This window comes from Heterodontus francisci, chromosome 5 (genome assembly GCF_036365525.1).
Source record: "Heterodontus francisci isolate sHetFra1 chromosome 5, sHetFra1.hap1, whole genome shotgun sequence".
NCBI lineage: Eukaryota > Metazoa > Chordata > Chondrichthyes > Heterodontiformes > Heterodontidae > Heterodontus > Heterodontus francisci.
Window position 1 is genome coordinate 133,440,254 of NC_090375.1, and position 15,339 is coordinate 133,455,592.

The 15,339-nt window shown below is 43.6% G+C and overlaps 1 protein-coding gene across 2 annotated transcripts in view; it reads left to right on the forward strand.

Moving 5' to 3' along the window:
* Positions 1-15,339, forward strand: part of mib1 (MIB E3 ubiquitin protein ligase 1) — a 201,635-nt gene that overhangs the window by 16,154 nt on the left and 170,142 nt on the right. For both annotated transcript variants that reach the window (XM_068032142.1, XM_068032140.1), the window contains exons 2-3: positions 2,718-2,889; positions 5,826-5,955. In XM_068032142.1, coding sequence (XP_067888243.1) covers positions 2,718-2,889; positions 5,826-5,955 — 302 coding nt within the window. The remainder of the gene's footprint in view (positions 1-2,717; positions 2,890-5,825; positions 5,956-15,339) is intronic.

The window sequence follows — 15,339 nt, forward strand, 5'->3', positions numbered from 1 at the left end:
AGGAGAGATTTGGGGGTTCAAGTACGGAAATCTCAAATCTTGTGGGCAGGTACAAAAAATAATTTAAAAGACAACAACTTATTTATATAGCACCTTTAATGTTATATAACGCCATGAGGTGCTTTATAGGAGCATTATAAAACCAAGTATGACACCAAGAGACACAAGGGGATATTAGGTCAGATGATCACAAGTTTTGTCAGAGATTTTAAGGAGTGTCTTAAAGGAGGAAAGTGAGGTCGAGACGCAGGGAGATGTGGGGAGGGTATTCCAGAGCTTGGGGCCTAGGCAACTGAAGGTGCGGCCGCCAATGGTGGAGCGATTTAAAATCAGGGCTGCACTAGCAGAATTAGAAGAGCGCTGATATCTTGGAGTATTGTGGGGCTGGAGGAAATTACAGAGATAGGGAGGGGCAAGGTCATGGAGGAATTTGAAAACAGGGATGAGAATTTTCAAATGAAGTTGCTTGACCGAGAGCCAATGTAGGTCAGCAAGCACAGGGAGAGCAGGGGAACTGGACTTGGTCCAAATTAAGACACGGGCAGCAGAGTTTTAGCTGACCTCAAGTTTATGGAGAATAGATTTTTGGAGATTAGCCAGGAGTGCATTGGAATAGTCAAGTCTAGAGGTAATAAAGGCATTAACGAGGGTTTCAGCAGCAGATGAGCTGAGATGGGTGTAGTCAGGCGATGTTAGGGAGGTGGCAATAGGCAGTATTAGTGATGGCATGAATATGAGGCCGGAAGCTCACCTCGGGGTCAGATGTGATACCAAAGTTGTGAACAGACTGGCTTAATCTCAGACTGTTGTCATGGAGAGGGATGGAGTTGGAAGCTCGGGAACAGAGTTCGGATCAGGGACGGAAAACAATGGCTTCAGTCTTGCAATTTTTAATTGGAGGTAATTTGTGCTCATCTAGTACTGGCTGTCGAATAAGCAGCCTAGTAATTTAGCAACAGTGGAAGAGTTGAGAGAAGTGGTGGTGAGGTAGATCTGAATGCCATCAGCATACGTGTGAAATCTAACGCTGTGCATTTGAGTAATGTCGCCGAGGGGTTGCATCTAGATGAGAAATAGGAAGGGCCCAAGGATATATCCTTAGGGGATACCAGTGATAACAGTGCTGGAGATGGAAGAGAAGCCATTGCAAGTGATTGTCTGGACAACAGTGGAGAGGCATTGGAGGAGGATGGTGTGGTCAGTCATATCAGACAGGTCGAGAAGGAAGAGGATGGAAAGCTTACTTTTGTCACAGTCAGATAGGATGGCATTTGTGACTTTGATAGCTGTTTCGGGATTGTGGCAAGTGTGGAACCTGATTGGAGGGGTTCAAGCATGGAGTTTTGGGAAAGATGGGAATGGATTTGGGAGGCCACAATACTTTCAAGGAATTTGGAGAGGAAAGGGAGGTTGGAGATGGGGTGGTAGTTTGCAATGGGGATGGGGTCAAGGGTTGGTTTTTGAGGAGGGGATGATGGCGATAGTTTTGAAGGAGAGGGGGAACAGTACCTTAACAGAGAACTGTTGATCGTATTGGCTAATGTGAGGATCAGGAGGGGAAGTTGGTTGATAAGTTTAGTGGAATAGGATTGAGGTGGTCTCATGGACGAGAGGAGCTCAGATGGTATGAGGGGAGATAGCAGAGAAACGAGAGAAAGATGTGAGTTCAGGGCTAGGGCAGGGGGATAGCATGCTAGGAAGTTTGGTGGGGTGGACTCGTGGCAAGAAGGAAAGTGGCAGAGGCAGCTGATTGGATGGTGTTGATCTTAGTGACAAAGAAGTCCATGAGCTCCTCGTACTTATTGTTGGAGGTGAGGGTGAAGCAGACAGGGGAGAGGGGTTTATGAAGACAGTTTGTGGTAGAGAAAAGAAGCCAGAGTTATTTTTGTATTCCAGGATGATCGTGGAATAGTGAGCAGTTTTAGCAGGACCCGGTAGTGTCTGTGTTAATGGAATATTTGTCTTTATCGCAAGAGGGTAGGTGATATGCTACATTATAGAGAGTTCTGGTTAGTCTTTATCTGGAGTACTGCATTTAGTTGTGGCCAGTGCACATCAAGAAGAATATATTGGTCCTGGAGGCAGTGCAGTGCAGATTCACCAGAATGATACTGTAGCTAAAAGGGTTACATTACAAGTGCAAGTTAAAAAGCCTAGTCTTGTATTCTCTTGAACATTGAAGATTAAGGGGTGATCTAATTGAAGTGTTGAAAATGATTTTAGGATTTAATAGGGTACTTAAAAGCTGATTACTCTCAGTTGGGGGGGGTGGTGGGGGCACTGGTGGGGATGTCCAGAACAAAGCAACATTATCTTTAAACTAGAGTTCGGCTGTTCAGGGGTGATGCCAGGAATCACTTCATCATGTAGAGGGTTGTGAAAATGTGGAACTCCCCCCAGCCACCACCACCCCCAAAAAAAAAAGCTGATGAGGCCGTGTCAGTTGAAAAGAACTAAGTAATAGATTTTTGTTAGGGTATTAAGTGTTAAGAAATGTAGATGGATCGATACAGATCTACCATAATCTAATGGAATGTATAACAGGCTTGAAGGGCTGAATGGCCTCCTCCTGTCCCTATCTTCCTATTTATGAAGAAAACAATCGGGGCTACCAAAGTAAGTCTAGATTTCTGGGCATAGGTTGAGTGAAAGTTGTCTTAATTTTCAACTTAAATTGGAATTTGCCTAACTTTTCTTTTCTTAAACATTTCTTAAAGGGATCAAGCATGATGGGACAATGTGTGATACATGTCGTCAGCAGCCGATTATTGGCATTCGCTGGAAGTGTGCAGAGTGCACTAATTATGACCTTTGTACAGTTTGCTATCACGGCGATAAGCATCATCTGAGGCACAGGTTCTATAGAATCACCATACCTGGTAGTGAGAGGTAAGTGTACAGAAGAATTGTAGGTTGCTGGAACCCTTATTTGGTCATCTTTTTTACTCTGGTGATCTTTATCCTGTGATGCAAAATTTCAACATGCTATAGCATTCTTGAATTGGTTTGGTCATGCCATTATTTTCACATTAAAATGGGTGGAAATAACTTGCCGATGGCTTGATGAGTTTATCCAATGAGTAGCTGGGCTATATCGACCACCAGGGCCCTATGTTTGACTCCTGACCTTGCTGAGTTGGCTGAACTCAGCCAGATAGGTGGCAGCGCCACTACTGTTGGGGAGAGGAAAATTGACCAAAATGTCCTACAATATGTCACTATTCAGCTACTCTATTCATATATAGATACAAAAGCAAAATACTGCGGATGCTGGAAATCTGAACTGAAACTCAAACTGCTGGAAACACTCAGCAGATCTGGCAGCGTCTGTAGAGAGAGAAATGGAGTTAGTTTTAGGTCAGTGACCTTTCATCAGAATTGAGGAAAGTTGGAAATGTAATAGGTTTTGAGAAAGTGAAAGGGGGAAGGGTGGGAAGAAGAACTAAGGGAAGGTCTTTGATAGGGTGGAGGGCAGGAGAGATTAAATGATAAAAGGATTCATCATATAAAGCCAAAGGAAGTGGCAATGGGCTAAGTAAAGAAACTAAAGATGTGTCTAGATGAGGTGTGAATGGCACGATAGCTGCAGTCCAAATGCGAAGTAAAGGAATTAAGAAGGAAACAGGAAAAACCGAAATGGCACAGAAACATTAAACAAAATGGGGGCAGAGGTTATGATCTAAAATTGTTGAATTCAGTGCTGAGTCCAGAATGCTGTGAAGCATCCTGTCAAAAGCTGAGGTGCTGTCCTTGAGCTTGCTTTGAGATTTATTGGAACATGGCAGGAGGCTGAGGACAGAAAGGTCAGAGAAGGAACAAGCTGGCGAATTAAGATGACAAATGACTGGAAGCTCGAGGTCGCGCTTGTGAACTGAATGGAGGTGTTGGGCGAAGTCGTCACCCAGTCTGTGTTTGGTCTCCTTGATGTAGAGGAGACCACAGCATGAGCAGCGAATACAGTATACTAAGTTGAAACGTACAATAAATTGCTTGTAAGGAGTGTTTAGGGCCTTGGATGGTAAGAAGGGAGGTGGTAGGGTCAGGTATTGCAGCTCCTGCACTTGCATGGAAAGGTGCCATAGGAAGGCGAGTGGGGGTGGCTGAGGAGTGGAGCAGGGTGTTGCAGACTAAGCAGTCCCTTCAGAGTGGTGGGAGGGGAGGGAAAGATATGTTTGGCACCTCGCAAGAGGTGGTGGAAATGGCAGAGGCTGGTGGAGTGGAAGGTGAGGACAAGGGGAACCGTTTTGTGGTTCTGGGACGGAGGGGAAGGGACGAGAGCAGAAGTGCCGAGGGCCCTGTGAAACATGATGTTGTTTGGGGTGGGGGGAATGGGTGGTGAATCCTCTACTGATGAAAAAGGGAACACATCAGATGACCTAGTATGGAAGGTTGTATCATCTGACGAGATGTGATGGGGACAGAGAAACTGGGAGAATGGAATTGAGTCCTTACAGGAAGTGGGGTGTGAAGAAGTGTCGTCGAAGTAACTGTGGGAGTCAGTGGGCTTGTAGTAAATATTGGTTGATAGCCTATCCCCTGAAATTGGGGCAGAGAAGTTGAGGGAGGGAAGGGAAGAGTCGGCAATGGACCATGTGAAGATGAGAAAAATGTGGAAATTTTACAGTTTAGGGTGAGAGCAGGAAACGGCACTGATAGAGTCATTAGTGGACTGGAGAAGAGGTGAGCTCAGGGGCCTGAGTAGGACTGGAACAAGGAATGTTCCACATAACTCTCAAAGATAGGCATAGCTAGGACCCATGCAGGTACCCATCACAATACTTTAATTTGCAGGAAGTGAGTGGAGTCAAAGGAGAAGTTGTTCAATGTGAGAACTAGTTCAGGCAGAATGGAGTCCGACTCAGGCCCCCCCAGTTCATCTGTGTGTGACATATTGATCCTTATCTCCATTGCTAAACCAGACTATATTTAATTTCAGTTGCCATTGATGATTTGCTGTAGCTGTGTAATATACACGCATAACTGGTTCCGTTCCACTGTGGCTGTGAAAACTTTTAACTAAGTGGGAATAAGCTTTTTTTGTTGGATCACTGTTGCCACTGGCTAAGGCTTAAAATTAGCCTCTGTCTGCCTGCTCTTTGTACAAGGGAATGGTTTACAGTCTAGGATTAAGGTGTCCAATTCTTATCCTCTTGAATGCGTATGCCCCACTTGAGAATGTCATTGGGCCATTGTTGCTTTTGAAATGGTTGCTGGGCTCAACTTGTTTAACATGGTAAGTTATCAGGTGTATGCCAGAAAGGAGACAATTTAGAGTGACTTCATCTGATAATTCTGCATTCCAAAGTGAAGAGTGTTGTAAATTTAGTATTTTTGAGCCATTTTCTAACCATGGAGAGACCTTGTAACATATTCTCGAACCTAGGATGTGAAGGTGACAGTGGCATCTGACCTTTCTCCCCTTTCAATCAGTGGCTCTTGGATGACTGCGTCACAGGAAATCACACAGCAGTATCAAAGAGAAGGACATTTCTGTATTCGTAATGGTCAGAATATCATACTTCTGTTAGTTTGTTGGATGAAAATGGCATTGCCCAAGACGCCAAAAAAATCGAGTGAGAGACATGGCAATTAATCTTGATTCTGCCTGATTGATGATGTAGTTAAATCAATTTTCAACTCATTAGTTGTGGCCCATTATCTCTGACCTAGGGTGACCTAAAGAGAAGAAATGTTATTGATAATGGGGTGGGACGTGGGGGCATTTTCGAGAAGGAAGAATGAAGTGACGATCACCTTTGAGTTGTATGTAAATATGAATTCATTTCAGATTCTTTTCCAGGAATATCATTTTTGTTTTCTTTCAGAGTTTTGCTCGAATCTCGGCGGAAGTCTAAAAAGATAACTGCAAGGGGGATTTTTGCTGGTGCACGAGTGGTGCGTGGAGTGGACTGGCAGTGGGAGGACCAAGATGGGGGCAATGGACGTAGGGGAAAGGTGAGTAGTCTGTTTCAGCAAATGTTGGAATTTGGTCAGTAGTCTCTCAGTGTTAGCTGCTTCTTTGACAGTATTGTTGAAGTGGTGACCTGAAGGTGTCATTCTTTAGCAGAGATAGCCCCAAAGTGGGTGCAGAACGATAATGGATAAAATTCATTTTGTCTGCTTGATTTTTTAAAAATATGTTTAGTGCACTTGCAAATGAATGTAATGTAACTGAAAGGCAGTTGAGATTGAATAATGGTTGTACAGCAAGTAATACATTTGATTTCATGATTCTTTGGAATGCATTCTGCTTGTACTATTCATTAAAAATAGAACAGAAGTTAAGATTTATTTCACTGCTTGTTGTGTACCTTTTATGGTTTAACTTCAGTGAGGTTGGAGATGGTGGGCAATCTATGTTGCTTTCGAGCATAATACTTGGAAAATTTTCTTCATTTTAAAGGAAAATCATTTTCATGAAGTTTATGTGGAATATACCTGTCATATGCCTGTGAAAGGCAGCAGTTGAAAGTATCATGCCACGTATCTAGATCTGAAATGTTAACTGTTTAGCTATGTCCAGTTGATTAAATATGAGTAAATCAAATCATTCTCAAGTAGGAAAGAATGAATAAGGAGTAGAGAATGGAACAATCAAATTTTTTTTAAAAGCCACTGGTAACATTCTGGCAAGGAACATGGAGGCACTAATCAAATCGCTACAAATATAATCAAATCACCACAAATATGATTTTTCACCCAGCTAAGAAGTTAATGGTAAATGTAACATTTATATAGCATGGAATCCATTTAACTGGACCTGATAAAATGTTTACTGTTACTCCTGGATTTACCTATGCAATGTTGTAAATTCCTAAAAATATTTTCTGAGGCCAAATCTTGTTTCGGAAGCTTGGCAACTAATGTGGTGTATTTTGGCTGAAGCTTGATCTACTGGAGTGGACTTGGCTGCCCTTTTCTTCAAATGCCTTGATTTTTCACTCTTAACTGCGTTCATGCCCATTAAGGCACACCCATCCACTATTTTTGACTGTACTCACCACCTAACTTGACGTGGCTCAGTTACTATACTCTTGGCTGCAGCTGTTTTGGAGTCCTTTGGAATACGGTCTCACATGGTACTCACCTGTGCTGAGCTCCTGGTTGTATCTTATTCACTTGTGATTTTCTTATCAGCCGTAGCAGAGTACGTGGATCTGGAAGTATTTGTGGTTAGGCTGAATGTGTAACAGCTCATGGAAAAATATAGGTGAAGAAGGATTTGGTTCAGAGCCTGTTGCAGTATGATTAGAACTAATCTGGGTGGAGCATTGTGGAGGTCTTCTGGATGCCCACTTTTCCAGCATCAGTGCTTTCCCAACCTGCTAGCTTGCCAGGCACAGCAAGTGCTTTCTGGCTCATCTATTTGACTACCTACTTGGTCCAAGTGATTTTCTGCTTGTCTACCCTGTTGCTCACTCAAGTACTTGGTTCAGCTTGGTGGAGTGCTTCTTAGCCTGCATCCCCTGAGTGGCTGCCGTCCTGAAAGTAGCTCATGCCCAAATCTTAAGCCTCCACACACAAGTAACTTTTGATCTCTTAATTAGCGCTTCTGTTTCCTTAGTTATCCTTACATACACACACAAAGCATCTTTGTGTTTTCCTTGATTTTACTTGCTAAATTTTCCCATGCACTCCCTTTGCTTTCCTAATTTCCTTTTTAATTTCACCCTGAACTTGCTATTCTCCTCTGGGCCTTTGGCAGTATTGGGCTATTGACAAATAACATACGCCTTTTTTTGCCTTACCTCACTCCATATGCTTTTGACATCCAGTGTGGTGGGGGTGGGTGGGGGGTGGGGGGGGGGGGGGGGGGGTCTAGATTTGGAAGTCCCACCCTTTTTCTTTGCGGGAACATATTTGTTCTGAACCCCCTCTATCTCCTTGAATGCTTTCCACTTCAAGTAGCTGCTTCCAGTCCACTTTTGCCAAATAATCTCTCAACTTCGTCAAATTGGCATTTCCCCAATTAAAACTATTATTCTTAGTCTGTCTTTATGGTTTTCTGTAACTTCTCTGAATCTAACTGAATTATGATCCCCCTCTACCTGCCCAGAGTCATTCCCTAAAACTAAGTTCAGAACTGCCCCTTCACTTGGCGGGCTTGCTACACACTGACAAAAAAAAGTTCTCCTGAATGAGATGAGAATCCAGCACCCTTTGAACTTTTACACTGAATTTATTCCATTTAATACTAAGTTTGTTGAAATCCCCCATTATTGCCACCCTTTTGTTTCTGTGCTTCTCCTTAACTATTGAATCTCCCATTACTATTACTTCCCTGACCTTCCTCCTCCTCCACACCCCACCACCATCGCTCCCCACAACCCCTGGAACAGCTGAGCCACCCATGATACTATGGACTGGGCTCAGGCTGTGTTTCCCAGAGAATGATCACCCTTACCAGTATTCAGTACTGAATTCTCTTAGAGAGCAAGATGCACTCAGGGAACCCCTGCACTACCGCCCTAGTCCTGCTTGGCTGACAAGCGATTATCCAGTCCTTCTCTGCCTTCACATCATTATGCTGCAGTGTGACCACATCCAGAAACATACTATCCACATAGCTGTCAGCCTCTCGGATGCACCGCAGTGACGCCAGCTACTGCTCAAGCTCCAAAACCCAGGGCTCGAGCTCCTCCAGCTGACGACACTTAGTGCACATGTGGTTGTCCAAGACATGAGAAGCGTTCCAAGTTCCCACTTTGCACAGGATGGGATTCCGCAGGACTGAGGTGCCCTGACATGTCTATCTTTTAGACTACCTAAATGTAACAGAAATAAACTGAAGACTAAAAAGACTTAGCAAAAAATTTACATGAACCCAGGATGGTATGTTGCCGCCCTGGTGCCAGGGTCAAGGATGGCGCTCGGTGGATTTAGAACATTGAGGTGGGGAAGGGGGAGGGTGAACAGCCAGAGGTCATGGTCCATATTAGCACCAATGACACTGGTAGAAAGAGGGATGAGGTCCTGCAGGCAGATGTCGGGGAGCTAGGAGAGAGATTGCAATGTAGGGACATCAAAGGTAGCAATCTACAGATTACTCTCGACATCAGATGCTAATGAGTACAGAAATTGGAGGATAGTGGAGTTGAATGCATGGCTGGAGAGATGGTGCAGGAGGGAGGGCATTGGGACCATTTCTGGGAGAAGATGGGACCTGCACAGCCTGGACAGGTTGCACTTGAATGGGTTCGGGATTAATATTTTGACAGGAGGTTTGCTTGTGCTGTTGGGGAAAGCTAAAACTAGCTAGGGAGGGGGATGGGAACCTGAGCATAGTTTGAGAAGGTGGAGAAACAAAGCTGGAAATGGAAGGCAAAAAATTAGTAAGCGATTATAGAAGGTCGAAGAAACAAAGGTTAGAAAATAGGTACAAGAGTTGTTTAGTGTACCTACTTCAATGCAAGGAGCCCAGTGAATAAGCAGATTAGCTGAGAGCACAGATAGCGTTGGAAGTACTTCACAGCTATTACTGAAAAGTGACTACAAGAAAGGCAGGAATGGCAGCTCAACATTCCTAGTTAGAGTTTTCAGACAGGATAGAGAGGGGGATAAAAACAGAGGTGGGGGATTGCAATATTTAAGGAAACAATCACAGCTTTGAGGAGGGATGATAAGCTAGAAGGAGCATCAAAAGAAGCCATTTGGGTTGAAATGAGGAACAGTAAATGGCAATTGCACTGCTGGAAGAATACTCGACCCCTAAACCGTCTGAGGGAGATAGCAAAGCAAATATGTAGATAAATTGCTGAGAAGCACAGAAGCAAGAGGGTGGCAATAATGGGGGATTACAACTAACTTAGTATTAAATGGAATAAATTCAGTGTAAAAGTTCAAGGGTGCTGGATTCTTATCGCAGTCAGGAGAACTTTTTTGTCGGTGTGTCGCAAGCCCGCCAAGTGAAGGGGTAGTTCTGAACTTAGTTTTAGGGAATGTCTCTGGGCACGTGGAGGGGTATCATAATTCAGTTAGATTCAGAGAAGTTATAGAAAACCATAAAGACAGACTAAGAATAATAGTTTTAATTGGGGAAACGCCAATTTGACGTAGTTGAGATGTTATTTGGCAAAAGTGGACTGGAAGCAGCTACTTGAAGGTAAATCCGTGTCGGAGCAGTGGAAAGCATTCAAGGAGATAGAGAGGGTTCAGAACAAATATGTTCCCGCAAAGAAAAAGGGTGGGACTTCCAAATCTAGACCTCCCCCACCCCACCACACTGGATGCCAAAAGCATATGGAGTGAGGTAAGGCAAAAAAAGGCGTATGTTATTTGTCAATAGCCCAATACTGCCAAAGGCCCAGAGGAGAATAGCAAGTTCAGGGTGAAATTAAAAAGGAAATTAGGAAAGCAAAGGGAGTGCATGGGAAAATTTAGCAAGTAAAATCAAGGAAAACACAAAGATGCTTTGTGTGTGTATGTAAGGATAACTAAGGAAAGAGAAGCGCTAATTAAGAGATCAAAAGTTACTTGTGTGTGGAGGCGTAAGGTTTGGGCATGGTTCTTAATGAACATTTTGCACCTACTTTCACAAAAGAGGGATGAAGCAGACTGGTTAAGGAGGAGTGAGAAATATTGGATGGGATAAACATGGCGAGGGAAGAAATATTAAGGTGTTCAGCATCCTTGAAAGTAGATAAATCACCAGGCTTGGATGAAATGTATCCCAGGTTGCGAAGGGAAGCAAGGGAAGAAATAGTGGAAGCTCTGCAAGGTGGATGAGCAGACTGGCCATGACACTGTGGTACAGGAAGCCTTTCAAATGGGGGGAGCAAAAAGGAATGTCGTGGTAGTAGGGGATAGTATAGTGAGGGGGATTGACACTGTTCTGTGCAGCTGAGAGTGAGAGTCCAGAAGGCTCGATTACCTACCAAGTGCCATGGTTCAGGACATCTGCTCAGGGCTGGACAGGAACGTGGAGTGGGAGTGAGTGGATCCAGTTGTCGTCGTCCATGTAGGTAACAACAACATAGTAGAACCTCTTGCCTAGTCCTACCTGAGACAGTATGAGGAGCTAGGCACCAAATTGGAGAGGAGAACGTCAAGGGTAATAATCTCCTGATTATTACTTGAGCCACGTGCCAATTGGCCGAGGGCACATAAGATTAGTGAAATGAATACGTGGCTCAAAGACTGGCGTGGGAGAAGTGGGTTTTGTTTCTTGGGGCACTGGCACCAGTACTGGGGAAAGTCGGGGGCTGTACCGTTGGGACGGTCTGCACCTGAACTGTGCTGGGATCAGTGTTCTAGCAAACCGGATAACTGGGGAAGTAGAGAGTGTTTTAAAATAAACAAGGGGTGGCGGTGGTTGTTGGTGGTGAGGGATCAAGCTTGAGTAGATGTTGCAAATCGAAGGGCAGCGTCAAGGCAGGAGAACAGAATAGTAATAAGGGAAATGAAAGTCAGAGAATGGCAGAAAAAAACCTAAGAAAACATCACAGTCGAGACTAGATGTTACTAAGATCACAAAAAGACAAAACTAAAGGCTCTGTATCTGAATGCACATTGCATTAACCAAGTAGTCTAATTGATGGCGCACATTGAAGTAAATTAATATGATCTGATAGCCATTACGGAGTCGTGGCTGCAGAATGACCAGGATTGGGTCCTGAATATTGAGGTGTTAGTGACATTCAAGAAGAATAGGAAGCTTGGTAAAGGTGGAGGGGTAGCGCTGTTAATCAAGGATGGCATTGGTGCAATAGTTAGAGATGACCTTGGTTCAGGAAATCAGGATGTAGAATTGTTTTGGGTGGAGATGAGGAATAGTAGGGGAAAGAAGTCACTAGTGGAAGTGGTCCTCAGGCCCCCGAACAGTAATCACAATGTAGGACGAAGGATACAAGAAGAAATATTGGGTACTTGCGATAAAGGGATGGCAATAATCCTGGGTGATTTTAATCTACATATAAATTGGAAAAATCAGATTGGCTGTAGTCAGCTGGATGAGGAGTTCATAGAATGCTTTCGAGAGAGTTTCTTAGAGCAGTAGGTTATATTAGACTTGGTATTGTGCAATGTGACAGAATTAGTTAATGACCTCAGAGTAAAGGCACCTCTCGGTAGCAGCGACCACAATATGATTGAATTTTACATCCACTTTGAAAGAGAAGAGTGGGTCTAAGATTAGTATTACAAACTTGAATAAGAGCAACTCTGTGGGCATGAAAGCTGAAGGAGCTGAAATGGACTGAGTTACCAGGTTTCTCAGTAGAGAAGCAGTAACAGACGTTTAAGGGGAAATTTCAGAATCCTCAGATTAATTCTATTCCTATTGTAAAGAAAAACTCTAAGGGGAGGACCGCCATCCGTAGATAACTAAAGAAGTTAAGGAAAGCATTAAACGTAAGGAAAAGGCATATAATTATGCAAAGATGCGTGGCAGGTCAGATGATTGGTCAGAATATAAAGAATGGCAGAGAATGACTAAAAGGTTAATCAGGAGAAAGAAATTGGAGTATATGAGGAAGCTAGCTAGAAATATAAAAACGGATAGCAAGAGTTTCTACAAGATTTTAAAAAGGAAAAGAGGTAGCAAACTAAGTGTTGGACCTCTGGAGAGTGAGATTGGGGAGTTCGTAGTAGATAATATGGTGGATGCAATGAACGAATATTTTGCTTCTGTCTTCACTATAGAGGATACAAAAAACATACTGGCAGTAGCTGTAAATCAGGAGGTGGAAGGAAGAGGGGAACTTGGTGAAATTACCATCACCAGACTGACAAAACTGATGGAGCTGCGGGCTGACAAGTCCCGGATCATAATGGACTTCATCCTTGGGTCTTAGAAGAGGTGGCTAATGAGGTAGTAGATGCATTGGTGTTAATTTTTCAAACTTTTCTAGATTCTAGTAAGGTTCCATCAGAATGGAAAGTAGCAAGTTAGCTCGACATCAGCCGTAGAGAAGGTGTTAGAATCGATCATTAAGGAGGTTGTAGCTGGGTACTTAGAAAAACTCAAGGTAATTGGAAATAGTCAGCATGGTTTTGTGAAAGGGAAATTATGTTTAACCAATTTGTTGGAGTTCTTTGAAGAAGTGACATGTGCTGTGTATAAAGGGGAGCTTGTTGACGTACTATACTTGGATTTCCAGAAGGCTTTTGACGAGGTGCCACATAAAAGGTTATTGTGCAAAGTAGGAGCTCATGGTGTAGGGGGTGACATAATAGCATGGATGGAAGATTGGCTGACTGGCAGAAAACAGAGTATGCATAATTGGGTCCTTTTTCTGATTGGCGGGATGTGACGAATGGAGTCCTGCAGGGGTCTGTGTTGGGGCCTCAACTTTTTACAATTTATATCAATGACTTAAATGATGGGAGCGATGGCTTGGTAGCTAAATTTACATATGACCCAAAGATAGGTAGGAAAGTATGTTGTGAAGAGGACATAAGGAGCTTGCAGACTGGTAGAGTTGTGGGCAGAAATCTGGGAGATGAAGTATAATGTGGGAAAATGTGAAGTTGTTCACTTTGGCAGGAAGAATAAAAAAGCAGAGTATTACTTAAGTGGAGACCAACTGCAAAATTCCGAGGTGCAGAGTGATCTAGGTGTTCTAGTGCATGAGTCACAAAAAGTTAGTATACAGATACAGCAGATAATAGAGAAAGCTAATGGAATGCTATTCTTTATTATGCGAGGAATTGAAAATAAAAGCGAAGGTGTTATGCTTCATGTATACAGTGCATTGGTGAGCCCACATCGAATACTGCATGCAATTTTGGTCTCATTTAAGGAAGGATGTTCTTGCTATAGAGTGAGTGCAGCAAATCTAGTAAATCTAAGACTGATTCCTGGGATGACGGAACTGACGTATGAGGAGAGATTGAGTTGGTTAGGATTATATTCGCTGGAGTTCAGAAGAGTGAGGGGGGATCTCATAGAAACCTATAAAATTCTAACAGGACTTGACACAGTAGATGCAGGAAGGATGTGCCCGATGGTGGGGGAGTCCAGAACCAGGGTCAAAGTCTAAGGACAAGAAATGCTGGAATCACTCAGCAGGTCTGGCAGCATCTGTGGAAAGAGAAGCAGAGTTAACGTTTCGGGTCAGTGACCCTTCTTCGGAACTGACCCGAAACGTTAACTCTGCTTCTCTTTCCACAGATGCTGCCAGACCTGCTGAGTGATTCCAGCATTTCTTGTTTTTGTTTCAGATTTCCAGCATCCGCAGTATTTTGCTTTTATCATAGTCTAAGGATATGGGGCAAACCTTTCAGGACTGAGATGAGGTGAAATTTCTTCACCCAGAGAATGGTGAGCTTGTGGAATTCATTACCACAGAGAACAGTTGAGGCCAAAGCATTTTATGTTTTCACGAAGGAGTTAGATATAGATCTTGGGTCTAAAGGGATCCAAGGATATGGGGGGAAAGCGGGAACAGGTTACTGAGTTAGATGATCAGCCATGATCATCATGAATGGCAGAGCAGGCTTGAAGGGCCGAATGGCCTACTCCTGCTCCTATTTTCTATGTTTCTATGTAAATGCGTTGGAGGCAGTTCAGATTTACTAGATTGATACCTGGAATGAGTGGGTTGTCTTATGAGGAAAGGTTGGACAGACTGGGCTTGTTTTCACTGGAGTTTAGAAGAGTGAGAGGAGATTTGATTGAAGTTTAGAAGATCCTGAATGGTCTTGACAAGGTGGATGTGGAGAGGATGTTTCCTCTTGTGGGTGAGTCCAGAACTAGGGGGCACTGTTAGTAAAATTAGGGGTCGCCCTTTTAGGACCGAGATGAGGAGAAATTTTTTCTGAGGGTTGTGCGACTTTGGAACTCTTTGCTTCAAGGCAGTGGAGGCGGGGGTCATTGAATATTTTTAAGACGGAGGTAGATGGGTTCTTGTTCAGCAAGGGAATCGAGGGTTATTGGGGGTAGATGTTGAATTCGAAATGCAAGCATATCAGCCGTGATCTTATTGAATGATGGAGCAGGCTAGAGGGGCCGAATGACCTGCTTCTGCCCCTAATTCGTATGTTCGTATCATCGTATCGCTGCCTCATCGCTTTGAAAAAAACTCTTGGTTTTGGCACCTAAAGTGCATATCCTACAGGGCTACGGACCAAGAGCTGGAAGATTGTGTTAGACTGTATAGCTGTTTATCGACTGACACAGACGTGATAGACTGGAGGACCTCCTCCTAAAGGTTTGCTCGGGTTTGCAAATTAAACCTGATCTGAGCCTGACAGAACCACATCCGACCCGACCACAACGTGGCCAGAGTCCTTTCTTTTTTTCCTGCGCCTGATCCGACCACTGGAATAAACTTGATTATATTGTTGTGAAAGAGGTTGTGCTCTATCTTGGATGTAATCGCTCACTGCAGACTAGTGAGG